The 27,963-nt window shown below is 42.5% G+C and overlaps 1 protein-coding gene across 2 annotated transcripts; it reads left to right on the top strand.

The window, feature by feature from the left end:
• The first annotated feature begins 318 nt into the window (after positions 1-318).
• SSU72 (SSU72 RNA polymerase II CTD phosphatase homolog (S. cerevisiae)) lies at positions 319-22,375 on the top strand. Of its 2 annotated transcripts, XR_717915.1 has the most exons (4): positions 319-466; positions 18,604-18,743; positions 20,609-20,727; positions 21,791-22,375. XR_717915.1 is itself a non-coding variant. In XM_009889599.1 (3 exons), the coding sequence occupies exons 1-3, from the start codon at positions 18,629-18,631 to the stop codon at positions 21,890-21,892; spliced, it is 336 nt and encodes a 111-aa protein (XP_009887901.1). In that variant the 5' UTR covers positions 18,562-18,628; the 3' UTR covers positions 21,893-22,298. The 2 variants fall into 2 exon arrangements, 1 of the variants encoding a protein (XP_009887901.1); XM_009889599.1 differs by lacking the exon at positions 319-466 and having other exon boundaries at positions 18,562-18,743; positions 21,791-22,298.
• The last annotated feature ends 5,588 nt before the right edge of the window (positions 22,376-27,963 follow it).

Raw genomic sequence — 27,963 nt, 5'->3', positions numbered from 1 at the left:
ATGCTTGTTGCAAATCCAAGATGCCTGAAAGCATGAAAGAAATATCCAAAATGCTATGTACCATAATTCTAAGGCAATTTTGTATAAAAATATGGGTGCTCCTTTAGAAATGGTGTGTAAGTTTTGATTGCAACTGTGAGGAAATACACACATTGGGTACACTTGGCAATTTAGTTGATAAGAGTTGCCCGACACTTCGGGTGTGATTTGGCTGATTGCTAAGAGGTGTTTTTGAAATTCAGTATATGTTCTTCAGCACTCTGGTGTTTAAAGTCCATCCAGTCTAATTGCCTTTTCCCCTCTTTTCCTCTCTGTTTTTCAGCAAACGAGGATTCAGTGTCCGATCCTTTGGAACAGGGACTCATGTGAAATTGCCAGGACCAGCACCGGACAAGCCGAATGTTTATGATTTCAAAACAACATATGATCAGATGTACAATGATCTGCTTAGGAAAGACAAAGAACTGTATCCCTGTGGCATGGCCTTTTTAAAAAATCCAATATGGTTCATCCTTGAAAGGTGTAATTCATTATTTGGCATTATGCATTAGGAATATATAGTTGCTTGACTGGCGATCTTAAAAGGTTTTAGGTTTATAGGAGGGCCTCTAATGCTCCCTTGTAAATTGCTATCGAGTTACAATGCACGCATTCAAAATGCTCTTTCGTAGTGTGTAACGTGTAGCTCTTGAATGAAAGCACATTAATACTATCACAGATTGTCCATTACCTCCACTGCACTGTGGATCGTATTTTCCCAGTGCAAAGACTGTCCTGATAATGGATGTGCGAAGACCGACCACCTCGACATTAATGTTGTATTTAGCTCAGACAAACTGACAGGTAAGGTTTACAGTATACTTTCTCTGGGAGAGAGGATACCTTTCATTAAAGAGCTCACCCTTTTCACTGAGAGTTTCTTGATCCATGATTTGATCTGTGCACCGAAAAGAAAATAAATAATCCTATAGCATATTATAAATCATAGTATTGTAGAATCATTTAGGTTGGAAAAGGCCTTTAAGATCATCAAGTCCAGCTGTAAAAGAACGGACATAGGAGAGCCCAACAACATACTTAATTCTAGAGAGTAGGGGTGATCAAGGTTATGCACACTATTTAAAACCATGACTAATGTCAAACTGCATGATTTTAGAACATCTGTATTTGAAGTTGACTTTTCATTTGTTTTTAAGAAAACACACAAAGCTACAACATTGGAGCACTCATTCTAGGTACTCTTTTCTCAAGAAGGGATCTGATTATTTTTTTCAATGTTAAATATGAAAGACAAAACTTACCCTAATTAAGGGATTCGGTATATGCTGGATTTCTACTTAGAGGATCCTTTAGACTGAAGTATACCAGAAATAAGTCTTGGTAATGCAATAGAGCAGTCTTTGCACTTTTTAGTGGTATAAGGTTTATTCCTAAAATCTTGGGTATGGCCATGTGAAGATCCAAGAGGAATGTTGATGTGGTTTAAATGTATTAATTGTATTCAAACAGCCCAGGTTTTTTACATCTTTTTGAAAAAAATGGAATAAGACTAAATAGGTTGTCAGAGACTAGAAAACTTAGAACGGGGTAGAAACTAGTTCAAGCTGTTACCCAAGGAGTCGGCAAACTGAAGAACTTTTTGAAAGATAACTTGGCAGTTGTTAGGTAGCACAGATTGTGCTATCGCTTACAACTGCTCACAAATTCTTTGTTGTATTCACTGACCAGGAATAGTAAATTTGAGCTCCCTGAGACCCCAAGAGTGTCGGCTTCTTTTGCATTGGGCATTGGAAGACTTCTGTTAAGGGCTGGGCTGTTTGATCAAACCTATACAGTACAGTGAGAACTGATTGGAATACCCTTCTGCATGGTGTTCCTCACAAGTGGTATCCCTTGCAGAGGTATTGGTTTCCTAATATCTAGTTAGAGGTCCGTTATTCAAAAATAATTCAAAATGTAGGGTATAGTCTTAATGAATCATATGTGCAATATGCTGGGGTTATTTTTAGCCCTCTGCTTATAGAGGAAAGAAAGATCTTGCAAACCCATCTGAATGAGGTATGCCATATCTTGATTAAACAAGAATTGCTTCAAAAGAAAATTACTTAAATTGAGAAATAATATTAACAAGCCCTAATGCCTTCTGATTTCTTTTTTGCATTCTTCATTGCTGCCGTACTGAATACGGCACTGATTAAAGATAAAACCAACAGAAAGCCTACCTAGTCCCCCCACTCAGCATGCTTCAGAGTTACCCTTTTGGTTCTGCTCCATGCTGGAGATGGTTGCTGTGTTCCCCAAATGCATTTGCAGTGTTACAGTTAAACCTTTTCTCAAGATAAAAGCAAGCAAGTTTAAACAATAGCCATTGCAAGGGAAGTAGGGCAAGAATGACTGCCTCTACATCTTTGCATTTTTGATTCTCAGATAATACAAGTTAAGGTTTTCTGAGTGAAGACTGTCGGTGCAGAAAGTAAAACCCATTTCTGGAAATGGAGTTGAGGGTAAGGACTCTTCCAGTAACCAAACCCAGACCTACTCTTGTCAGAGAGTTGTGGAGTAGTTTTTTGTGAACCAGGGTCAGGTGGGTGGTCATGTTTTTTGGGTGAGCATTACCTCGTAGAGGTGATGGGCGTGCAAACACTGCCTACCGAAGGGTGGGAGGGCCTGCTCTTCTGATGGGCTTTGAGTGTAATTGGTATGGGAAAACAAAAGAAGGTGTGGTTCTTATGACTTAGCTGCTTGTTCTGTTCCCCAGCCTTGCTTTCATCAGCTAAGCGGAGATGACTGTCACCTGTAGCCTTTCCATGTGGCTTGAAATAGTATATCTTGGTGACAACTGTCTGCTTGTTCCATCACTGCAGTATGGAAGCACATGAAGTTTGAGTGCTCAGCATTCATCACTGTCTCATGGAGGAGTGATGTCCTTCTTCCCGTTCTGTATGCCAGCAGGGGTCCAAAGCATTTTGGACACTAGATACCCAGTGAGATTGCGGCTGTAAGGGACTTAGAACGTTCTCTGTTGACCAGCCAAGTAAATGACCCCTGTTGCAGAAAGCAGACAGAAGTGAGCTGCTACGGTGTTGGACATCAGTCAGAGCAAGGTTAAAAATGTGTTAGAGTGAAAAGGCCCATTGAAACTCTTACTTGTGGAAAGGAGGGAGAACTATTAAAACCCCTCTCTGCAGAGACTAAAAGCATCTTTGTTGTAGTTAATTAGTGAACTACAGAGCGCAGGCTCGCACATACCTTGAAGGCATATATTGAATTTCAGATGCACAGGAGTAAGGGATTAATGGAGCCGGGCATACAGATTCAGTTGAGTTGGTGGTTACGGTATATCTAAAATGGAAATACTTCAAAGCATTTTAAGATGTAGTAGTTAAACTTCATAGTTAAAATAAGTATCCGCATCTACCATTAGAATATTGCATCATTTGCATTAGAATATTGCATTTAAATTCCCTGAGCCCTAATAGAGGGCTGCGACAAAATCATTTAAGGCTATTCTGAATGTGGCTTTTGGTTGCTTTTTAAAATATTACCCTGTCTAGAACAGTAGAGGGTTCTAAGACTAATCTGTAGGAGACATGACCCATGTCTGCAGTACCTCTGTGAGGCTATGCATGTGTAGTATAGGTGCACTATCTTGCTGTATTTTTACCTCCTCTTTTAATTTGACCTGCTCTCTAACTGTAGATAGGATTCCAGTTTCAGCTCCATAGTTACATGATAAGGGGGGTAGGGAGGTGGGCGGGCAGAACACCTCCTCAAGAAGTTACTAAAGGTGTGCTTCAGGTAGAAAGGAGAATGTTTTAGAAACAAAGAAGAAAAGCTGTCTTCGTGCTTCTCACTCAAACGCAAGAGGATTCTTTTCTGTCAAAAAAAAGAAAAAAGTAGTGATAATCTAGGTGATTGGGATCTAGTGGGTTTTTTTCCTGTAAACTCCATATTTAAGCTGGATAGCCATATGGTACTTTTTGAGCTATTGCTGATGTGTGGTTGTTCGGATTATTTTTTTTTTTTAATTGTACCCTTCGCATTCAGAACAAGTGGAAACAGTTTCTTCTGCCATATACAGACCACTTTGCCAGTAAATATTCATAGCATTATGGTCTCCCCTGGTTTATTCCCCAGTCTTCCAGCTGCCTAAGATGATGTGTGCTATTAACTGGTAAGATGCATTGCGGTAGAACATCAGCAGAGGAAAATGTGGTGGCTTTGGAGCAAGCATGGGATTGGGGGCCCGTATATAGCAGTCCCAGAATTGAAGGGGAAAAAGAAATCTGAAGCAGGTTCTGGCACGCACAAGATCTTCAGAGGATCTAGGTGAACAGAACTGAAATCTTTATTGCCCTACAGAAATTGAGGCGGTCCAAGAGGAGTATATTGTTAAACTAAGTAGGATTCACTGTAGAACTGTGTAGGGGAGAGATTCTGTGCCCTCCCCAAAACTTTTCAGTCCCGCTTGAGACACCATCTCCTGTCCCATGAAGAGGAATTAACACAAAGAGTATCGGGACTAGCTGAGAAGAGAGGGCATCCAGGAGCAGTGAGACTATATTGAGGAATATTTTTTCTGTCTTTGTAGGGTGGTGATGAAGAAGGAGAATCCTTTAGGGCTGAAGTCTTAGTCAGACGTCACTGCAGTTAAGTTTTTCTTGAAGAAAAACTGCATTTTCTGTTTTGGAGTCAAGCTTAGCTTCATGGGACAGTACGATTTGAGTATTAATAGTTGTCTCTTCCAGAAGGTTTCCTCTGCTCTCCCTTAGTACTAGTACTGGAAAAAACAAATCAGTTTCTTGTGCAGTGTTTCTCCACTGTAGTAGAAGGTTAGTTGGCATCAGCCACAGAATTGATAAGTAAACTGCTGAAATACTGTGTGTACATTGTAGTGTGAGTGTGTTGCTGGGTTCTGCTCTGCTCAAGAAGTAGAACTTCCAGTTGGACCAAGGTCAGGCTGTCTTACAGGTCAATAGGAGGTCATTCTCTATTCAGTCTGAAAGGTGGAGTCTATAAGAGCTTAATACTTCTGAATCGAGGACCAAAACTGAAAAGGAATTGCCGTAACACAGCTAATAAACTAACATTCTGTAAGTATGCAGCTAGTCCAGGATTACATCTACCAGCTTTTCCCAGTTAAGTGTAGCATATATTATGAGGATAGTAGCATCTGTTTGTTACAGCCTTGGTCTTAGTTGTTTAGAATTCCTTGGTTCATGTAGTCAGGTTCTTGAGAATTCTTGCTCTTGAACTGATTGGTTTGCTCTAGTATATCTTCGTAACATTGGAGTAAACTGATGTGGAGAAGCCAATTGATAAGTAGTGGCTTTATTCCATTTTCTTAGCCTGGCAAGTAAAAGAAGAGATACAAGGATTTCAGTTTCGGATATAGTTCATCTAGAGCATAAACCAGATTATTTTTTTTTTTCTGAACTTCGGATCTCTTAAATTCTTTGTTTATATCAGACCTTCCTTCCGTTGGGTTTAAACTTTCGTTTTCTTGAGAGGGGTTTAGTATCAAATAATATGTTGGATCTTGCTGCTTAGCTGTGTTTTCCTACTTTCATAAAGTGGCATATGATACTGATACCCAGATGATTCATGGCCTGAGCAGATGACAGTGCAGGCATTGGTGGGGAAAAGCTGTTGAAAGAAAAGTTGGCAGCGACAGGAATATCTTGCGCTAAACCACTTCCCCGGTCTCTTTTGCATACTCTTTGTTCGTTGCAGAAACTTCTACCTGTAACAAAGCTGTAGGATCCATAATACTTGAGTAGTAATTCCCAACACTACTGGATCCATGAACTACCCCAATACATGGAGCGTTTGTATTTGACCACTTTACTGGAGGCTGTGCAAAGCAACTGTTGAGTTGCTTAATGGGGAAAGTTATCGCTGCATGGGTGCACAGGAGGACTAGTGAGATCTTCAGAGCATCCACACGCAGCTTTTTGGCCGTATAGCTCAATCTCAAGGATTCCTTTTTTTTTTTTTTAAATTTAATTAACTTCCACTTCAGGTAAGCTCTTTGCACATGTATTTACCTTATGCTTTCATATGATTTTTCTTCATGGATGGATTCCTGATAAGCAGCTCAGAACAGCTCAGAACAGATGCTGACATTCCAGTGGTCAGTGGGACAGTTTCTCTATCTCTGTAAACCGCTTTGGAATGTTTTGTTTTAGGTGTATTTGGAGGTGATTTTTTTGAAGCCCGACTTTGCAAAAGCTACAGATGGTTGAAATCATGGCCTGCTGCATGTCAGTGGCAAAACCTCTTTTTGAATGCAGTACAGCACAAGTCTCATTTTCTTTTTTAACATGTCTTTCAGAGTACTTTAATATTTGTAGAAGTAGAGGGATGAGGATGGAAAGCAGTGTTTAAACAGGATTTGAACATTCTTTTAAGAGGCACGTTTCTGCAAATCCGTACGCTTCCAGCCATAAGCTGAATTCCAATCCCTTTTTTCCTCTGTGAAGGATCGTAAGACCAAAACACTTCACAAAACCTAAGGCCTTTCAAAGGCAGCAGGTATTATTTCCTCTGTATTTGAACTTCTGGGACATGGTAGAAACTACAGACTCCAGTCTAATATTAAATGTTTTTCAGCATATGAAACAACCTCTGCCATCCTGTCTGTTTTCTAGGTAGAGTCTTTGGAAGGTTTATTTCCTTAACTGAGGTGAGTCCTGAACAGATTCTCTAAAGAATTCTGAGTAGGGGATCCTGTCTGAGGCCGATAACTACTGTAAAATACATTTAGAATTTGAGTGATTTCATTGGCTGCGTTTCAGTCATAGTGTCTGAACTCTGTGAATGAACACATACGTTTGAATATTTAAGTGTCTAAAAGGGCATTCTTGGAAGTAAAGTTGACATTTGGATCCGAGACTTGACATATTTGAATGAATGTTAAAAATAAGGCTACTTGAATGTCTAGCCAAAATATGTCCCTGCCATCTGCTGGCCTCCTGAATGCACCATGGAAAATTAGCATTGCTTAAATTTGTTTTGCTGCATAAGCAGATCATAATGCATTGGCTCTGTTGCTTGTGATACAGCACAGGAAGCTTTGATAAGTAGCCCTAGCAGTAAATGCAGCAAGACATTCGTGCTCTTTGCATAGCTAACTTGTTAGCGTGGGTTGTTTCTAGACTGTCATCTTTGTAAGGGACTTTATATAAGGGTAAGTAAAAAATTTTGCTGCTTCGGCTCATGGGCATTGGCTTAAATCCCACTCAGTCCTGATGTAATCTGTAGTTAATAAAACCAAAAAGCAATCTGCAGCATAAAAGTAGCATAGCTACGTTTGGTCCTAGTTAGGTAATTTCATCCCGGACTTGAATGAGAGGAGAAAAGTGACAGCAGACTACTTTTTCGTGCCTTGAAAAGGTAACCTCAGATTAACACAGACCTTCTGTGACAACATAAAGGGATGCACAGACTTTTTTTTTTTGTCCTTCTATTGATTCCAAAACAATTTCCATCTTCAGGGGGGTGACTGTAATTTCTTCAACTAGCATTAGTTGCAAGACAGTAAAACCTCTGTGCTTGACTTCTGAGGTCATAGCATGGTTTGGGCTGGAAGGGACCTTAAAGATCATCCAGTTCCACCCCCTGCCATGGGCAGGGACACCTTCCGCTAGACCAGGTTGCTCAAAGCCCCGTCCAACCTGGCCTTGAACACCTCCAGGGATGGAAGGGTTGTTAATGCCATTTTTTTTTGGATATGCAGAAAGATAGTGAAAGCATTTAACAGATGGACTGACGGCATATTTCCACACAAACGTTGCAAATACACGTTACCCCTGCTTGTTCTTTGCACTTCTATTTGTAACTAAAGATACGTATGTTTTGTTTTTTTTTTTTCCCCCGAGTATTTTGCAGCGTTTTCTACTTAAGCTTTGTGTATGGAGTATTAGTGTCATATCTGCCACCTTTTAAAATGGTAGAGCTTTTAGCTATAAACCACATCTATTTCCGTCTAGGCAAAGTTAGCAATCTCTTGCTACCAGCATTGCTGCTCACTGAAGCTTCAAGTTAAGCAGCTCTAACTGAATCTTGCGGAATCATAGCTTCTACCTTTACTAAAGCATTTAGAAACTTGCAGCAAAACCAGCAGCTGAAGTTATAGGAGATAGTTCTGAAAAATACTACTGTGAAGAAAGAAATTTTGTTTATTTAACTGGGAAGAAATAAATCTTCATAGTTTTAGCAATTAATTTTGATGCTTTTGGCTCTAGTGTGATCAAGTTATGTTTACGTAAGACAAACCTTTTACCACTTTTGGGTACAGAAGAGCACGAGACAGATTGATGCTTCATCATTTTTGTTTAATGACTCCGATCTTAAAAATTTCTCAATACTGCTGAAGGTACAAATCCTAGAAATTGAGTGAACCGTGCCCAATTTTTCTAATAATCTACATCTGAGATGGCTTAGATGTCACCAGCTTCCATGAAGCGTTTTGAAAGCTCGCTTCTGTGTAGCTTGTCCCATGTCCACGAATGGCATAAAACATCTTTCAGCTACATAGAGAGGAGTGTTTTGAAAACTTCTAACAGATAACAGTGAAAGATTGTTTGGAAAGTTTGGCTGCATTTGGAAACATGATCGATAACCCACATCTTGATAGAAGGAAGATCAGAAAAAACCTGAAAGGTAAGAGAAATCCAAGTAAGATGGCCACTGTTGCCATTTTGCACTGGTCATACTCCTTGTACTCAAGAGTGTGTGCAGGCACGTGCTTCAAGCGTTGGCAGAGTTATTTGTATCAGTGTTTTGTGAAGGATACCATATATCCTTCTATGTATTTAAAATACATATTTTTTTTCTGGCATCTGGATCCCCAAGTGCCAGATTTATTACACTAGAGTAAATATAGCAAGGTTTCAGCAGTGGATCAACATATAAAGAAGTATTAGCAATGCAGATCAGAAGTCTAGCACAGGAACGGCAGGAGAGGTGTGTGCTGGTTTCCTGCTTTCCATCTTAGTAGAAACAAGTTGGCTGACACAACTGTATTTATGAAAATCCCACTCAATACAGAGAATAGTTGCTGGCGTGGAGTTCTTGTTGGAAGCTGTTTGTGTCTGCTGCTAGCGTACATGCAAGAAGTGTCTGAAGGGCTTCATATCCTGGAGAGAGCTCAATCAGCCCTGAGAAAGTCATGTACACGAGAGCTCTTTTCAAAAGATTCTGCGATAAACTTCTTGAGAGAAAGTTGGCAAAAGATGGAAGGTAATATAAATAGAAATACGCATTTAAATGCTTACCTTTCCCAAACGTGATGGTGCTACTTAATGGAATACTTATTTTTGATTTGATATAAGGTAGTGAAAGTAGTATTAAAATTTGAAGTAGTATTAATTACTGAAGTCTCAGTTTTCAGGATGTGGGAAAGTAAGTCAGAGTGTCTTGCTGCCATATACCTCTAATTGGCATAGCATAGATATCATTTCAGGAAAAAAAACCCTGAAGTGTTTAAAACGCTGTATTTTCAGATGATAAGTTGGGGTGGGGTGAGGGGTAGAAGGTGTTCTGGCTTCATTGCTGCCTAGTGACAGAATTGGCAGTCTTTGATATCTTTAGAATTTAATGCAAGAATAGAGAAACACTAATAACGAGTGTGAGAAGGGCTTATTGTGAGAAGTTTTTACCCAAGGTGCACAAGTTGGGGGGGGTGTGAGCTTTGCAAAACTGGCTGTTAGTCAGCCTGTGGATTCAGCACATCCCTGTGTGCTCCGGTATCCTGTTTGTAGTGTTGGGCTAAGGCATGTTTGCCGCAGACCTCCTCCAGTGTGTTTCTTGCTCTGCATGCTGCTGTTTAAAAGTGGTCCTGCTGTCTTTATGAATGTACTCTCAGGTTTCCCAAGTGTGTTAAATGAAATGGCTTAATTGATTTAAGTTTTGGAATACTCATGTTTTGCTTTATCTCAGTTGCCCTATCCAGCTATAACTATTTAGTTGAAAACTTCCTTTGAGTGCAGTACAAAGCAATGACAACAGAAACCCATTTGATAATGGTTGTTGCAGACCCTGTTTCTGAGACATTAAATGGAATGATTAATATTTTGCTCACGCACCTCTCTCCTCACAGCTACCTCAAAGTACTTCTCCCCACCCAATCCTACGTTCGCTGCTCATCTTCTGAAATCCGGCACTTGTCTCTAAACCGGAGAAGAGCATCCAAAAGTAATGTGTGATACTTACGAACTCTTATGATTCCTTCTTGCTTGCCTACTGGTCCTGATAATGATTTCTGTATTCATTTGTTAACGTGTCTGTGTCACATACTGGACTTCCCAGTAGATTGAACTGTCTTGCCAAGTGACCAAGACGCTGTAGATTCTAGCAATCAAAATTGAACTTCTCTTGAAGAACACACTTGGATGAAACGTGTAGTCAACTGTTTGATGGCATAGTTAAGCATGCCACATCTTTGAAGTCATCTTGTGTTCTGTCTCTGGAATCCTTGTCTTTCTGGTATTTCCATGATATCCCTTTTCCAGCTCTTTGGCAGTGGACTTTGCCACTGCTCCCTCTCTTTTCCCCTTTGGCAGCTTGTATCTGGGCAGCTTCATCAAATACAGTTTCAGCTGTTCAGTGCCAGCAGGTCACTGTCTGGCACTTGAGCTCTAGGCTAAGCTAAAGATCTTTCCTTCTTTCGATGACGTGTGGATATGTAGCCCTCAGCTTTAGGGCTCAACCAGACTCGAGGAAATGAGCACAGCTAGTGTGTTGTTATATTTGGACCGACTGCTGTGAGCGTGCTCGGCTGGATTTTATCTGTGCAGCTGGTAGCTGAAAGTGCTACGTGGTTGTCCTCAGCAATGAAAAACAAGTGACACCTCAGTTCTTTACAAGTCATTAATGCAGGCACAAATGTTATCAGAAATGTTATTTAACCCAAATTAGTGTGTTCGTGGTATTTGGGGATGTCATATTCTCAGTGTTAAGACTGTAAGTTACACAGTGCCACAGAAGACTTGTGAACAAACTGGTTTGTACTAAATCCATCCAATTTCAATGCCAAATGAAAGGCATTTTGGGCTCTGGATGTGGAATGTAGGCAGTTCTTGGGAGTGGTAATCACAGTTGCTTGGAAAGTAGAGCTGGTGGTGTCTTATTCCCTGTAAAAGGAAGTGATTCTGAAGGTGGAAGAAGGTTGGGCAGTCTCACCCCCCCACACACTTCCTTTAAGGAGATGTCTAGCTCCCAGGCATTTTGCCCAGCAGGGTTTAACACAGCATATCTTCTGTTTGTAGTACAGATACTAATAAACAAATTAAGATGATATGGAAAAGAGACCTGCAAATGCCATTCGTACTAGTGTGAGAAGTATTCTCCTCTGCTGCTGGTTTTTCACAAAGAAGAATTGCAGTATCTGAGTATGATGACAGCTGCACCAAAATGAATAATCAGGACGTCGGATTTGTTTGAAGATGTAGAAGCTTTGGGTGCCAGCCATTGCTTTAAAGATGTCTTTTTCCTAAAAAGCATGTATACATTTTAGCAAATGTAGTTTGCCCAGTTATGTTTAATAAATTGGTCTCTAGTATATTTTAGATGACTATGTATTAATTTATATACCCCAAAACTTTCAGCACAAATCACTTGAGTTTCATTTTCAGTTTCACCTGGGAGTTAAAATGAAATATATTGACTACTTTGATCAGGAGGAGATATTTTTTCTTTTATCATACAGAATTTTAATTTAAATAAGTCGATATATTGGTAAATAAATTGTCTAAGGCAACACTTACCTCATCTAAGTTTAGTCATCTGCAGACTCGTCATCTTGATGGCACCTGGTTGGGTGCCCTTATGCCAAGAGGAGAGAAAGGGATATTTTAGATGATGATTTTTTCGTGGAGGGTGGAAGAATTAAAACAGAGTCGCTAGGCTACGGCTATGCCAGATTCCTTTTCACTGACTATCAAGGAAGACTTTCTGCCTTGGTGACCTTAGACGTAGATGTTTATATACAGCCTTCTAAACCTACATGGCTGAATTAATCTAAATTTCTTCTTAAGGTATGAGAAATACTTCTGAAAGTAAATTGTCTAGATGCAATGATTGCCACCACTAAAATGCAGCTCTGTAAGCAATAGTGGTAAAAAATGGAAACCAAAGAAGCCTTTGTTTTAAAACACAGCGTCCTGTGCTGAAAACGTGTTAGTGTAAAGAAGTCGGCATGCAGTTTAGTTTTCTCACTTGCATTTCTTATAGGGTGCTTGGTGTCCAGGTGATGTTTTACAAGTTCCGAAATACACATTCCTTTATAAATGTGCAACTTAGATGGCCTAAGGAGGTTGTTGTTCCTGTCTGTCCATTCCTGAACATCAAGCTCTGGGGTTGCAGTACTGTTGAACTCTCCCCGCTGAGCTGATAAAGCATTCTGATTGCAGTTGGGCGCTGAGCTCTGCAAAACAATAACTTACTGGGAAACAGAGCTCATCTGGCTACATCCAACTCTGATTTTAGCCCATCCTGTCTTTCTGAATTTCTCATTCAGAATTTTGCGGTCTCGTATCTCAAAACTGAGATGGTAGGTGGAGACCCCATTATCCTAGTTACTGGAAAAAGACCTCACCATTTACTAGATTTATTCCCAATGAAGTGAGTAGGTATTATTGATTCCTACTGCTCTGGGAAAAGAAGCAGTGATCTTGTACTCTGATGGATTCAAATGCATCTACTGTTGTGCAGTTTACCTTTCTCAGCCTTTAACTGTCTGATCTTGGGATTTATCAAAGCCTCCTGTGTTTTTCTCTTTGCTAATGTATTGCTGTTTGTCAACCTCAGGTACAGGTTCTCTAAACATAATCCATAATAATTTCTCTGCAGACTAGTTGCTTTCTGTACCCTGTATCTTGCCATATCCTCTGTGCCCTAATAAGAGTATCTGTTTTTATTTAATGCAAATAAAACTTGGTTTTCTTACGTAACTTTCTATAAGCTTGTTTGGTGATAAAAATGCTCAAGTTGTAGCCAGTACTTCATTGTAATCTTGTCTTCTGTTTCTGAGCTTCCTTTCTTCTTGCTGTCCTCTTGCGCTTCTACTTGAGAAGTGTATTCAACATAAAACCTTGAGGTCTGGAAGTGAGAGGAGGTCTGAGGCTGGGTTAGGTGTGCCACACAGATAGCCCGGCTTATTGTGGGGGGCAGCGGGGCGGAATTCTTAACGGAAAGTCAAATCTGATGCGTTTGACTATTATTTTAATGCAGGTTATTTAGTTCTCTCAGGTGCTGGCAGTCCGCTTTAATATTGCTGTATTGGGGCAAGTAGTGTCAATGTGTAGTTTTCTAGGGAATATGCTATATTTTATCCAGGAGCTATTTAAAAAGGAAAAAAAAAAAAAAAGGTACTGTCTATCCCCACAGAGAAACTCCATGTCACTTTCCAACTAGATTTTGCTGTTTGGTGTGAAGAAGGGAATGCCTAGACTCCATTTAATTCTTCATAGGCAGATTTACAAGTTGTTCTAAAGACCATCTTTAGTTTCCTAAAAAGTTGGTTTCTGAACTAGAACTTGGAGTGACTGCTGGTCTCAAATGTGGCTGAACAGAGGAGTGAGCGTACTGTTCATAGTCAGAGATGGGGAGGTAGTGCTAACATTTGAGTCATCAAAAAAAATTAATTATGCCATGAATTATTTTTATATAACTGTATGAGCACATTCAATACAACTTTAGCAGTTACGAAATTACATCCAGATCCTGGGAAACCTAATTAGGAGAGAGTGTAAATATTCAAGAGCATGTGCTTGAGTGGGGTTGGGTTTTTTTCCCAATTAATTTCCGTAGTACCTGAATGGAATAACTTGTAGCATCTGTAGGAGGAATTTTTGTTGTCATTGTTTTTCTAAGTCTGCCCATCACTTCTTTTAAACATGTTTTACCCAGCTGACCTCTGACAGGGGTAATCATCAGACAGCATTGAGGGACTGACTGACGTTGCAAAAGCTACATGAGGGTTTTTCGCCCTAGGTTTTCTTTTTTTAAATGAATTTCCAACAATAGTTCTCATGAAATTATAGCCAGAAACATCTTTTGGGTTTGTAAGGATCCAATTTCCGAACAAAACCAGCAATCCACAGTTTATTGAATTTCATAGTCCGGTAACCACCAAACTTTTGCCACTCTGTTCAACTGCACAAGAAACGCTATCAGCAGAATGGGAAGTTGGACATTTGTCGAAGCAATTGTCATCGTTGTCTTTCAGCAGGGGAGTGGTGTATATGGACATTGAAAAATAGTAATCTGGGGTAGGGAAAATTTTAATTTTTTTTTTGACTTATAGCTTTTATGACATACAGTGCAGGTTTGGGGAGGTGAGAGCAAGGAATTACTCTAATCATAATCAATGTGTGAAGATAATTCTGAGAATGTAATGAACAAGAATACGCTTCTCCGGATGATCTGCATTGCCCTGTGGATGTTCTCCCACGTGCCAGTTTCACTTTAACACGAGCTTCTGCTCACAGCTTTTACCAAGACTTACTCATGTTTTGCAAGGTGGACCTGTTAAACAGTTACTTCAGTGCAGCAGTGGAAGATGGGTGAGAGCAGCAAATAGACTTTCAGTTCTGTAAAACAACTTCTGAACATTGCTGCTGTTTGGGGAGAATAGTTTATACAGTATCTTTAATTGAAATTGCTTTCAGTAGGGACTTTTGGAGAGGACTTGACAAACTCGGAAACATTTTAGTATTTTAGAACTTTTAAGCTTCTTGGGAAGGGAGGGGGAGGCATTTAGAGAGGATATTGTGGATCATTGGTATTTTCTTTGTTATCTCTCTTATGGAGAAAGGCTGAGGGACTTGGGTCTCTTTAGTCTAGAGAAAAGAAGATTGAGGGGGGATCTTATTAATACTTACAAATACTTAACGGGAGGATGCCAGGGGGATGGGAGCAGTCTTTTTTCAGTGGCGCCCAGTGATAGGACGAGGGGTAATGGGCATAAACTTGAACATAGGAAGTTCCATCTTAACATGAGAAGGAACCTCTTTACTTTGAGGGTAGTGGAGCACTGGCACAGGCTGCCCAGAGAGGTGGGGGAGTCTCCCACTCTGGAGACATTCAAAACCCGCCTGGACGCCGTCCTGTGCAACCTGCTGTAGGTGACCCTGCTCTGGCAGGAGGGTTGGACTAGATGATCTCCAGAGGTCCCTTCCAACCCTAACCATTCTGTGATTCTGTGATCGTTGCACCGAATTATTTCCTGTATCCATCCTTTTGTCCCATAATACTGGCCAGAGGTTTTGAAGTTTGAAGCGCCCAGTTCAAAGCAAACACTCCGGTGAAAGGACCACCTGAAAAACCAAACGCCGAATGTGAGAGGGAGAGAAGAGAGGATGCATCAGTATTACTGGCTGATGTTCAGGCAGTTGGTAAAATCGACTTGTTCTTGCTTTGTCAATGATGGAGGTTTCGGAACAAAACCAGACTGGTGGCTGTGTGGTCTGTTAAGTACAGTCACCACTGGCTATGCGGTGCTGAAGAAGGGGGGAGAGAGACTGGACTGTCCGGGCTATATGCATCTTCCAGTTAGCGCTCGTAGCTACAAGTATCCTCTGCGTCCTGCCAGGGAACTAATTACTGATGAACTGATAGGGGTAAGGGGTGGATAGCCATGTGTATTGGGGCAGAGACTTACCAAGTGGATGGTAAAAGGCATTTCTGGTGTCTATGATGGGAATTTTAAATTTGGGTAGCAGAAGCTACGAAAGCTGTAGGGATTTAAGCTAAACACACACACGCAACTCTTCTAATTTTTCTTTTTAATACAGGTATGTCTTCTTCGATGCATTGTTACAGGATATGCTTAAGTAAATGGAGAGAGTGCATAGTCAGTAACAATAGGAATAGCTGGGAATAGTTATCTCCGTAAGAGTGGGCAACAATGCTGTGTCTATTGGAAAAACTCGACTTGTATTGCAACATCTCCTTTTTATATCAAGTCTTTCCATTACTGAGTTGTCTTGCATAAATTTCATTACACTGTGGATCTGTTTAGCATAGTTATTCCAATAAAGGTGATATCTGGATTGGACTCACTGTAATAACGTGATGGATTTTCTATACCAATAGTTTGCAGTAGGTGGAGGCCTCTTAGATAAAGCATGAGTGTTCTGTTGACTTTCTGAGCACGGTAGTGTTAAGAAGGCTGCTCCGGCCAGATGACAGCACTGAAAGCCAGGTGAGAATTTTTTGAGTACCTTCTGAAGAAGTGACTGCTGAAAAGAAAGAGCAGAGATGCATAGGGAGGGAGCATGGAGTTGAGTTGTGTTGGAAGGAAAGCAAAGTCTGACTGAAACAATTCGACATCTGGCAGGATAGTGGAAACCATTAATAAGTTGTAATATCTTTCCATTCTCCCGATCTCATGAAGACACAGAAGCTGGGTTATGATCATGCCTTGGAAACAGCCGTGCAGATCACCTCCCCCTGCTTGCTGAAAGGATGGCGTGCTGGTTTTTCCCAGGTGAAAAAGATTTCAGACAACCAAATAGGAAAGCGTCATGAATCTTAACTGCTTATTTCAGTCTCCTTTTATAGGCAGATGGACCCTTGGAAAAAAAATAGCTGTAAGTTGGCAGCAGAAAGCTCGACTGTGTGAAGCAGAAAGCTTGACTGTGTGGGTTTTTTGAATATGCGTAATTCTGTCTCCAAGCTCAGTCAGGGAAGCTAGGGGACAGATGCCAGCAACGTTTTATCCTAGAAAGGGAGGGGAAAAAAGAACCCCCAAAAGTGTGTGGGATGCTGTAGATTTTTTTTTTCCCCCTTGAGCTGCATGATGTAGAAAAGAGGACTGTAGAGCGCAGAAGGGGCTCACCTTCCAGCTGAAGAAAGCAATGCAGCCAGATGTTTACAAGTATTTCAAAAATGGCTGTTGCAGTCATTTTCATGCTTTGCGAATAACTAGAGGTCTGAAGTGGAGCTTTTCCAAGCGTCACAAAGCCGAGGAGAGTTTACGGGGGTGCCGTGGGGAAGCAGTGGGCGCTGGTGGAGCTGCTTGTGAGAGAGCTTTGGGCTATGGGCACAATTCTTTAATTATATAGGGAGAAATCTTTTGGGAAAGAAGAGTGGTAAAAGGCTCGGGGGTGACCTGAAGAAAAGAAAAGCAGTAGAAGTCAGTTGGCTGAGAGAGTTGACAACGTGTATTTGTGATAAACAATGTATTGTTCACTTTGTGATTCAAAATTGAAATTTTCTTTAGTCAAGATGCGCACATCGCACTGAACGTTTTCCGTATCGAGTAGACTCTTATAGGTAGAAAGATTGGTTTAATTTTTTAATACAGCTTAGACACTTGAAAGACGGTTTACTTGCAAACTGTTCAAGAACACTTTGAAGCGTATAGACTGGCAGGTGTGGGTCTGGCTGCTCGGGGCAGAATCGGGGATGCCAGGGGGCAATTGCAAGAAGGTAGATGGAAAGTTGCTCGTCTCTCGTTACGAAAGATTAGGACTGTTCTCTGAAAAGAATTAAGATACCTGCTAGGTACGTGCGGGACATTTTCAACAAGGAAATAAGCCAAGATGATCTCTTGCATACTTGCTACTCGTAATGGAAAGGGTTTTTTGCTCAGAATCTTTCTGTTATTTCAAGAAATTATAGACTGTTACCCCTACTGCTACTTTAACTTAAAAATATATACTTAGATGGCTAAAAATCCTGCTGCTTCAAAGCAAGGAAGAGATGCATCAGTTTCCAGGCTTTCTTAATTCAAGCCTTACCTGGTATTCCTAATTTATCCATAAATAAATTAGGAGAGTTTGGTTTTAGTCAAGTGTTTAGTCAAGTTTAGATTAGTGTGACTGTCCACCCTGGTGTGCCCCTGGTGAAACTGAATGTCCCAGAAGGCTGAGAAGACAGCGGGATTAGGGAATCCTGCCTGAAAAGGGGATACGGGATGTAAATTTGAGCCTGGAGGTTACAGTACCAGCACAAATATAGCTGCCAAGCAGCGTAACAGATCCCTTTCACACAGCAACTGAAGTTCTGACAGGCATAAACTCGTTTTTTTTCTTCATTCCCATTTATATATCTTGGGATATTTTTAAGGGATGATGCTTCTGCGATGGATTGAATTTTCTTTGGAAGTTCAGTTGCGGAAACCTGAGGTCCGAGTAGGGCTTCATGCAGATGTGCAGTTGGCCCCAGAAGCACCATGTAGGTGACTTTCAAGATAGAGGCCCCTGGGGTGAGGAGCAGTGACTTGAGTGAATGTAGGACGTTCTGCTCAAGCAAACAGCTGAGTCTCTGGGTTCTGAGCATTGTGGATATAAAACCAGTTGCGCAAGAAAAGTTGTCCTTCTGAGGAACCCTGCTCTTATGAGGGCCCTTTAAAGTTGTCTCTGCGGTTGTAGTAATGACAGTGACAGGTCTCTGGACACCAGAAGCTGCATGAATTACTCTGTGTGGTGGGGGTCATGCTGCCACCTTTGGAGTCTATTTAATGGTCGCTGATCTTTGTTTGCGAACAGAAAGAATCTTGTTTTAAAGATACAGTAATAATGTAACTTGTATTGGTCATTTGCTCAAAAACATGACTTCTCTTAAAGTAAAGGTACTTAACTTCAGCGACTTCAGATACACACAGAATGGGATTTTACACATGTTGGACAGAAATAAGAGAATCAAGCCACGACCAGAAAGATTCCAGAACTGCAAAGATGTTTTTGATTTGATCCTAACGTGTGAAGAAAGAGTCTATGATCAAGTAGTAGAAGGTAAGGACCTTGAACTGATAAATCAAGTTAACTTTGAGTGCTTTTTTCCCCCCTTCTCCTTGAAGTCATTCACAAATCTGGAAACATCTGTCTCCTCTGACTACTGCTGGAACATCAGCAGGGCCAAGAGCTCGCAGTCCGTTCACTTAGACTTTACGTACCACAGAAGTGATGGCTGAATACTTATTTCTAAGAGATGCTGGTGTTGGCAGCTACACGGAATGTCTGTATAGCAATTTTAAGGGCTGACGTAAGGAGATAGCGAGCATTTGGAGAAACTCAAATACATATTTGGTTTGAAAATGCTCGTGGATCTGGAAAACTAGCAAGTTGTATGTGATGAGCTTTTTTTCACCCTGGGTTGATGGAGAAGCAAAGCCTAAGCTGTCTTCACACAGCTTCCCTTCCCTTGTCTGCAGAAGACTCCCAGTGACCCACCAAGCAGTTGATTCACAATAAATACCTCCTGTACAAGTGGAGAAACTGTTCTTGAGTGCGGTTAACATACTGAAACCGTGCTGCGGCTTTGCCCTGAAATGAGTCAGTGGAATACGCCAGAAGAATCTCAGCTGGGGTCTGGGTTCTGCACGAACACGATGCAGCAGGCTCGACGTGAGCTCCCGGAAAGTCCTGGGGTTTCTGCAGTGACTCAGGGGCTGGGAACCCCTCCGCTCTCTGGGGACGCTGGGTACGGGCTTAGGTGAGGCTGGAGGTCTTTGCTTTACACTGGAAGACCAGGCAGCGGAATTAGTGTTGCACACATAATTTAAAAGGCTGTTGCCTTGGCTCTGCAGTCCTCGGCGGTCACGTCACAAGCAATTGTTCTGGTTTGAGGTAAAACGGAACCAGTTTGCTTTTCAGTAATTTTACTGAATAGAGAACAATACAGAGCATGATACAACGGGCTTTTGCGAGCTGAACAATTAGTGTTCTCAGTCTTTAAGTTTGAAATGTATTGGTAAGTTCTGAGAGCAACTGCCCTTGTACTTGTGTGGGTCTTCAGCGAGTTCAGCGTGTCTCATGTAGACAGCAGCTTTCGCTCTAGTTTTGGGTGAATATCCTGAGGAGGGGGAGGTGAAGAGCAACCACTTGCTAATTTTCCAGTTGTGCATCTCTCCAACTTCATGGTAATGCCCTTCATAATTGACCAGTGAGAGGAAGAAGGCTTGAGTGCCACCAAGCAGCTCTAGATGGGAAAGCTGACACTTCAAAAATGGAGACCTCAACAGGTTGGCCAAAATGAAGCTGCAGAATGGGGTTGGGAGAGAATAAGTTGCAGCTTAAAAACAATGCGTGTAATATGAAGGATATGTTAGAGAGGCAGAACAATAATACGTGGGTGGATTAGTAGGAAAAGGATGTTTTATTTTTCTCCCTTCACCCCGTGTTAGTAAGTAGAACTCGTTAAAGCTGGAATTTTCTAATGTGACTGTCGGCACTTAGCTTTAGGAGTTCACCTTGCAGTTTAATTTTCAGTGGTGGATGTCCAGTGCTTTTTTGAAAAACAAGCAATTAAAACTCTCCAGGTGAGGAAGCCCAAAATCAGTCTTGACTTTTGAGAATCTTGAACTTGGTTGTTAAAGACCGACAGAGTAAGGTGAGCAGTAACTTTTTGGGAAAATAAACTGCCACGACCCTTCCACAAAACTGAATTCTTTTGTTTCCAAAATCAGTCTCTCATTTTTGAAATAAGAGGGAGTATTGTTTAAGACAACATTAAATAAACAGTTTTCTAAAGACAAGTTTGGAGAAGGCAGAGGTGGACAATGTCTATGTATTTGTAAAAATCTTACGAATGCTCTGTGTAAAATATGATGCCATTCCACCCAACGTTTTGCTGTTATGTGTGTTTTGTTTTCGACTAGATTTAAATTCCAGAGAGCAGGAGACGTGTCAGCCAGTACATGTGATCAATGTGGACATTCAGGATAACCACGAGGAGGCAACCCTGGGTGCTTTCCTTATCTGTGAGCTCTGCCAGTGTGTAAGTAGAGAGGGCTCGTTGCCTGCGGCTACCTTGGGCCCAGCAGACTGCCCAGGGGTTGGGGTTTGCTTAGCGCTCCTTCAAGGTGCTGCGTGTTGCAAAAGTTGTTTAAGTAAAATCCATGTCAAGAGACGCAAGTTTCCAAATTCTTGCGGTTAATTTTGGAGCCGTTGTGCAAACAGATGAATTTTAACTGAGTTTGCCGTTTCGAAAGTGGACTCTGCGTTCAAACCCACTGTGGTGATAGCTTACATGGAGAGCGGTATTACAAAGCACCGCGTGTAACTGTGACACGTGTTGAGCCCGTGCTGGGGACACCGTTTACGGTGAAAACATCCGTTTCAAAAGAAATTGTAATACGTGGAGTTTAAACATTGGGGGTTGCTCTCTGGATCACGATATACCTGAAAAACATCCTCTGGAGGTGTATTTCGTAGTACCACCCTGTTGTGTGCATGATGGGGAAGACAAAAAAAATGGTGCTTTCTATCATCCACATCCAGGGACCCTTGAGGTGGGACCCCACAAACCGTCGATGTAACTGTCAAAGAGAGCGGAGAAAGGATCCGCGTCCTTTTACAGTGTGCAAGTTGATGAGTTCACTTATTCCAGTGTGGCAACAGGCTTTTTTTTTTTTTAAACTCCAGCCTGTGTGATCTATTCTGGTGTGAAATCCTTTCCAGGTTCAAAAAGCCCGAGAGGGTTCAAGCGCTTGAAATTTTAGCCATCTGTTCAGTGTGCTTGTAGCTATTCTGGAGCTTCCATTCGTTACCTAGCGAGGATGGCGGTTGCCTACTCAACAAAGTACTAGTTAAGCGCCAGTTCGCTGGGTTGGGAAGGGAAGGGTATGCAGATAAACATGATGCGGAATATAAATACATTTGGGAACGCTGGGAATCTCGATCGAGCCCCCAGTGCTGTGCCGTTCCGTACAGCCCGCTGGTTTAGCTTTCGCATTAAGCCAAAAGCGCTGAATTATAACTGTTTTCTAAACTACGCGGTATCCTTGGAGTCTGGTTGCTTAGTGGGGTTTTTTTGTGGTTTTTTTTTTTTTCTTTTCTAGATACAGCACACAGAAGACATGGAAAACGAAATAGATGAGCTGTTACAAGAATTTGAAGAGAAAAGTGGAAGGACTTTTCTTCATACTGTCTGCTTTTATTAAAGCACATCTGTCTCTTAGGCCTTAATACAGATGAGGGAAGCATGTGTTTAAAGTTCTGATTATACTGTATTTTCCTGGAAAATGAATATTGATCTTTTTTTTGTTTGTTTGTTTAAAAACTCCTTGTCAGTGTCTTTTTGTTTTGTTTCAGGTATTCTGTCACAGGTAGGCAGAGATACTGGTTGGGGTTGTACATATGAGATGATAAAAATATACACAAAGGCCACCTATTTAAAAATGAAAATCAAGTTTTTCTTTAAATCCTACTTACTACAAGTAGGTCTTTAATTATAAAGAGAATGTTTCTTGAATATAAGTTTATAATGTATTTTTCCAGCTTACAAATTTATTTTATTTCAGTTGTGCTTTTTTTTTTTTATTTTAATGTGACAGAATGGCTGAACTACGTGAGGATGTGAATGGAACAATGAAAACCGAGTATCTGTATATTATTAGATATAAAGTTGGAAGCGTCCAATAAAAATGAAAAACCTGTAAGTTTGTCTGTTTTCAAAATAGAAGCTAAGTAAGTTTGCCTGTTGCCTGTGAGGTAAAACACAAACTCTCTGAAGTGGGACAAGAACATTGGTTCATGGGGAGTGTGCCGGGGAGGGTGGTGACAGCGGGAGGGTGTTCAGAGGGGCTGTGGCGTTGGGCAGCTCAGAATGGTTTCTTGATCCTGCGTTGAACTCAAGTGAACCGCTTTTTCGGCGTGAATTAGGGCACTGCCGGGAAACTTTTGGGCATCTTAATTGCTTTTGAATCACCGTGTGTGAGATTAGTAGACTGTGAGGCTGTAACTGTAGCAGTCAGGGCCAATTGTATGTCTTCTATAAGGAAGACGGGGAGAAAAAGCAAACTCCACTGTCAATAGGAATAGTTTAAAGCTTTATTATTTTTTTTTAACTGAAATATCTTTTGAATAGAAGCATTTTCCTCCCATACAGGAATAATAAACTTGCTTGTCACCCCGCAAAATCCAGAAACTGAGTATGTGTATGCAAGCAGAGCAAAAGCTCAGATTTCTATTTGTTCAAACTGATAAAAGTGGAAACAAACCAAATTATTAGACATCCAAAATGTGAATGGTAAGGTGTTGCTGCTTACAGGCGAGAGAAGATCTTAAAAGTTACTGCGTTAAAGGAGCCTGCGAGCGATTCGGAGCAGAGGAGGGTGTGTGCTCTTTAATACTTGGATATGCGAGGACAACTTTTGAAACATCATGTTAGAAGTGAAGTAGCCTGAAATGGGGTTTGAAGTCCTGGCCGCTCTCTCTCCTTCTATCCCTGACCTCTGACAGCTCCCATGAATCACCTAATTTTCCTTAACTTCAGTCGTTTTGCCCGTGCAGGATATTAGCGCTAAGTACTTTCAATTTAGGGCAGCGTTACCCATCGGCTGCGTATGTAGTAAGTCTCTTTCAGTGAACACACTCACGTACGTTAAAAGGCGTCTGCTCCACACCTGAAAACTGCGCGTCCGTATCTGAAAACACTTCTTTGCGGTTGCGAATCTTGGAAGTCTGTTGAGTCAGGCCCCTCTCTCTGCTCCCGGCATCTGGGGGTTGGCGGTGGTTTCGGCTGCCTTGTGGGAAAAGTGAGACCTCTGCCAGCTCGATCTGTGTCCTGGACGGTGTCCAAATAGGTCATTGCATCATACTCGGGTCCCGGGAATGTTTAATATCCCTGAATTACCTGTGCTGGTTTTCTTGTCTGTTAAAAAAACACTTAAAGCAAAAGTTTTGTGGAGGATGAATGACTAGGTGGGAGTGATTAGGGGAGGGGGGGTTCGAGCGGCAGTTGCGATAAGGTTCGCAGAGTGTACCTTCTCCAATTGGCTTCTCCTGTCCCATTTTGTTTCTGGAGACTCTGTCTTTGAAGGATTTCATTCAGCCTCCTCTGCTTCTGCTCATTTGTCTGTCTGATACCATCGCTTGTTACCATGGGGATATTTACAGGCAAAGGAAGAGGATGGTTCTGTAAGGACTGCGCTGCTTTAGTTCTCTTAGATCTCTTTAAAAAGACATTTCAAGCAAGCACTGTACGGAGTATTCTGAGCGGAGTTTTCCTTCCCTGTCCGGTATCGGTACTGAAGTCTACTCTGTGGCAAGGTGAAACTCAGGGAGTGTTTGAAAATGTTTCCTAATTTCAACTTAATTCATCCTAAACAAAGCTCTTCGTTGCGATTTCATAGAAAGGCAGTAAAAACCCGAACAGGTTGGTTTAACCCGTGTTTTGTGTGTATGTGGACACTTAAAGCAGCGTCCTTTCTATTACATAAAGTTTATACTATTCATGTGTGTAATTGGCAGAGAATTCTGGTTGCTGTAGTGCTAACGATGGATTCATTAGTAGAACTTCACTCCATCGCTTCAACTGAGGTGAGAAGCATTTGTTTAAAATCATGGTATAGTATAGAGGATGGTACAGAATTCTTCTGTCCATCCTAAATGTTCTGTTCATAAGGAAAAGCAACACTGGGAGCTCGTCGTTTGTCACTTGTTTATTTCTAAGTGTGCAAGAAGATGGGTGGATGGATGGACGGACGGATGGATGACTGACCTGGATGGACAGATAAGTATTCTGAGTGATCCACAGTCTCCCGTTCAAAGTACTTCAAATTTCTGTGAGCAAAACCTGTTCAGTGAAAATTGTTCATACTCTGACATGTTACTTCTCATTTAACTTACAGGTTAGTGAGAAATGTGTACATTTATATGGTTACTTTGTCTCCGTATGCTTGGTTTGCGCTGAAATCCACAACGAAGCTCAGTTTATACAGGAATTTTGTGGGGTCCTGGTCTTGTTTATGCGCACACACAAATATATACATAGGTGTAAAATAAACTCTGACCAAAAAAAATTTAAAGAGAAACATTAGTTTAAAGAACATGGGAAAAATAATGAGTTTTGAGAGTGGGGAGGCATATATATGATGATGGTTTGCTCTTCCCCGCCTTGTAGGTCCGTCGATGCTCCTGTTGATGAGTATCAGTGCTGAAAGATGGTCCGTTTCATTCGAAGTTCTGTGGTTGCCCACCTTTAATGTGGGAAAGCAATGAAGGGTTACCACCTTGTGAACACAGACTGCGAGCGCTCAGAATGGCTGTGACGGGAGGTTTCTGCTGTAAAAGAGAGTTTGGGGCTATCCAGGGTGTTTCCTCAAGGCCAGCGGAGGCGACTTTAAAACGCAGATTCCTCCCAGAGGTGTCTCCCCCTTTTCTAAACATAGTGATTATGTTTTGTCAGTGTTTCTCTCACTTTTTTTGACTTTCCATGAACGGCCATATTGATTAAAGAACAGTATCTATTCAAGTGCCTTTACAAGACTTTGCTCTCTTGCTGCTTCCTGAGTGGGCAGGTCTTTGCCAAGAGCATCCCGAGGTCTCCATCTCTCACATCTCGGCCCTCCGCAGATCCTGTCCGTAAAGCACAGAGCGGTAGAGCACAGTTTGCTCCTAGTTTGCAGTCTGTTTTTCTTTCACACACACCTCTTTTGATTTTGTGTCCGTTTTCTGTGTTTCTTCTTTTGCTTAAGACCTTCGTAACATTCTTCCTTCTGTCAGAGAGAGCACCGGTACGTCTTTCTAATAGGTTTGTGTAAATAAAAGCTGGCGATTAAGGAGCAATGCCCTTCCTCCCCTCTGCACTGCTGGTTTCTCATCCCTGAAGTTCTCTGCTTGTTGGTTTCCTTCACTTGCCTACAGGGCTCAGTGCGTGAAGTAATGCAGATGCTCCGATCGGAGTGCGTATGGTGGGAAAGAGCGTTCTTCCGCAGGTTTCCATACTGCTGGATCCGACTATGCAGAGATCGGTGATCCCACCTGCAGTTCCCCGGCGCAGCAGCCTCATGAATTCGTTGCTAGGCACATTACCCAGCTTCAACTTCTGCTTCTTGTACGTGTAGGAGCTTAGGAGAAGGTATCAATAAAGGCAAACGCTTGTGCCAGCAGAGGAGTCATAAAACAGGGGAATAAAAAAGTCAGTGGAGTATCAGGAGGGTATAGGGCAGCTGAGTGGGCTCTTAGAGAAGAGAAAAAATTTGAAAGGAAAAAGGAGAGAAATGCTAGCTCTGGTGGTTGTTGGACTCTTCTGTAAATTCTGACTTGTGTGAGCATCGCAAACGCCAGCTGAGGTCTGTGCTCCCTTCAAGAGGAAAGTAGAGGGGGTTGGTCCCTGTTGAACGTGGCTTGTGATGATGTTCCTACCTGGGGCTGCGTACGCACCGGGCGAAAAATACCTGAGGTGGTTCCCAAGCAGAGCGCTGTGGTCTGTTTTGTCATCCTAGCTGGTATTGATGGGGTTTAAAAGATATTTTATAAGGAGAGGAGGCTGCATTCCCTGTGTGCCCTCAAGTGCTGAGAACTAAAGGAGACTGGGTGACAGTTCCAGGTCCTGCAGCCGGGTTGGGTTAAAACGAAGGAAGAGGCAGTGGTCACTTGGTTAGGGACTGGCCAAACGCTGCTGAGATCTTGCAATGTAACTATGGACCAGTCTGCGTGAGGATGGCGGTGACGGTACCGCGTGAGGATTGAGGCTGAGCAGGAGCCATAGGCAGAGGGGGTGCTCGTTTTCAAACAGGAGCAGCTTCTACCAATACTGAAGTGATTGGGAACAAGTTTAACAATCCTATTGTGAACTACCGTGGCGGCAACCCAAAACCGAGCATCTGTTAGCACCTTCACTAAAAAGACAGTCCTCGCTCAGACAGGTATAGCGTCACTTTGCTCAAACGCAGTCAGTCCCCTCTGCATCTTTTCGTTGGCTGGAAGTCACTAGAGAAATTCTTGGTGGCCTTTTTTCCCCCCGGCCAGGCAGGCGAAAGGCCGGGCCGGCGGAACACCACGTGTGGCCCCGGGTTGCTCTTGGCTCTCCGGCTAATCGGGCTGTGAGCGGCCGGCAGGTCAGTGTGCGCTCACGCCGGATGGGACAGGAATGTTGCTCCTGGTGCGTTTCTGCAAGAAGGGGTCTGTGTCTGTGTTTGCCCGGGTTTGTCTCCAGGCTGATCCCTGCCACGGCTGTGCAGAACGCGGCGTGTCCACTGCGGGTGGCCGTGAAGAGCTGCTTCTTGAAAAAAATCAGTCTGTAGCAAGGCGAGAGGGCAAACCCTGCTGTGGTGGGGTCAGGAGGATGGGGCAAGAGAAACTTTCCAGGGTCCAGCCAGGTCTGGACACGTTGCAAACGGGCCAGAAAGAGCAGTGAGGAAACCTGTGTGACTGACGCGCTGCAGTACAGCACGTGTGAGGGGTTCCTGGCTGCAGAATGGCAGATGTCACTTGGTACTGCCAACTGGAGGAGGATGAAGTGCAGAGAGGAGAAGGAATTTCTGATATAATTCAGTGCCAGAGATGATCGTTGACTCAAACGCTCTGCGTGGCGACTGGATTCAATAAGGACTGTGATAATTTCATGGCTGCTATCCCCATTTGCAGCCTTGTGAGCCTGTCGGATCCAGTAAATCCTGTACACTGGGCAGTGCCAGTGGGCACCAGAAAGGACCCTTGCGCTACGCTGTACGTTGGCACCGATTTGGCCACGACTAGGCTGAGGTCTGCTGACCCTTGGGCAGCTCTACTGCCCGATAGCTGAAGGCGGGAGGTAAAGGGCAGTAGGTGCAACCAGGACTGCAGTGCACGCAGAACAGATCCCCACAGCCAGGACTTCTGCTCCAAAAGGACAACGAGGGAAGACTGCTCCTCCAGAGCTCGGGTCACACCAACCCCACGTGGAGCTACAGGCTTGGGGCTGGAAAGCTGCCTGGTGGAGAAGGAGGTGGGAATGTTGGTCGAGAGCCAGCTGGGTATGAGCCAGCAGCGTGCCCAGGTGGCCAAGAAGGCCAATGGCATCCTGACCTGTATCAGGAACAGTGTGGCCAGCAGGACTGGGGCAGTGATGCTCAGCACTGGTGAGGCCCCACCTCGAGTGTTGTGTTCAGTTTTGGGCTCCTCATGACAAGAAAGACACTGAGGCGCTGGAGCGTATCCAGAGAAGGGCAACGGAGCTGGTGAGGGGTCTCGAGAACAAGTCCTGTGAGTAGCGGCTGAGGGACCTGGGGGTGTTCAGCCTGGAGAA

The sequence above is a fragment of the Charadrius vociferus genome, unplaced genomic scaffold (genome assembly GCF_000708025.1).
Source record: "Charadrius vociferus isolate BGI_N301 unplaced genomic scaffold, ASM70802v2 scaffold477, whole genome shotgun sequence".
Classification (NCBI taxonomy): Eukaryota; Metazoa; Chordata; class Aves; order Charadriiformes; family Charadriidae; genus Charadrius; species Charadrius vociferus.
Note: the sequence above shows the minus strand (reverse complement) of the source record. Positions and strands in the feature narration are given on the sequence as shown.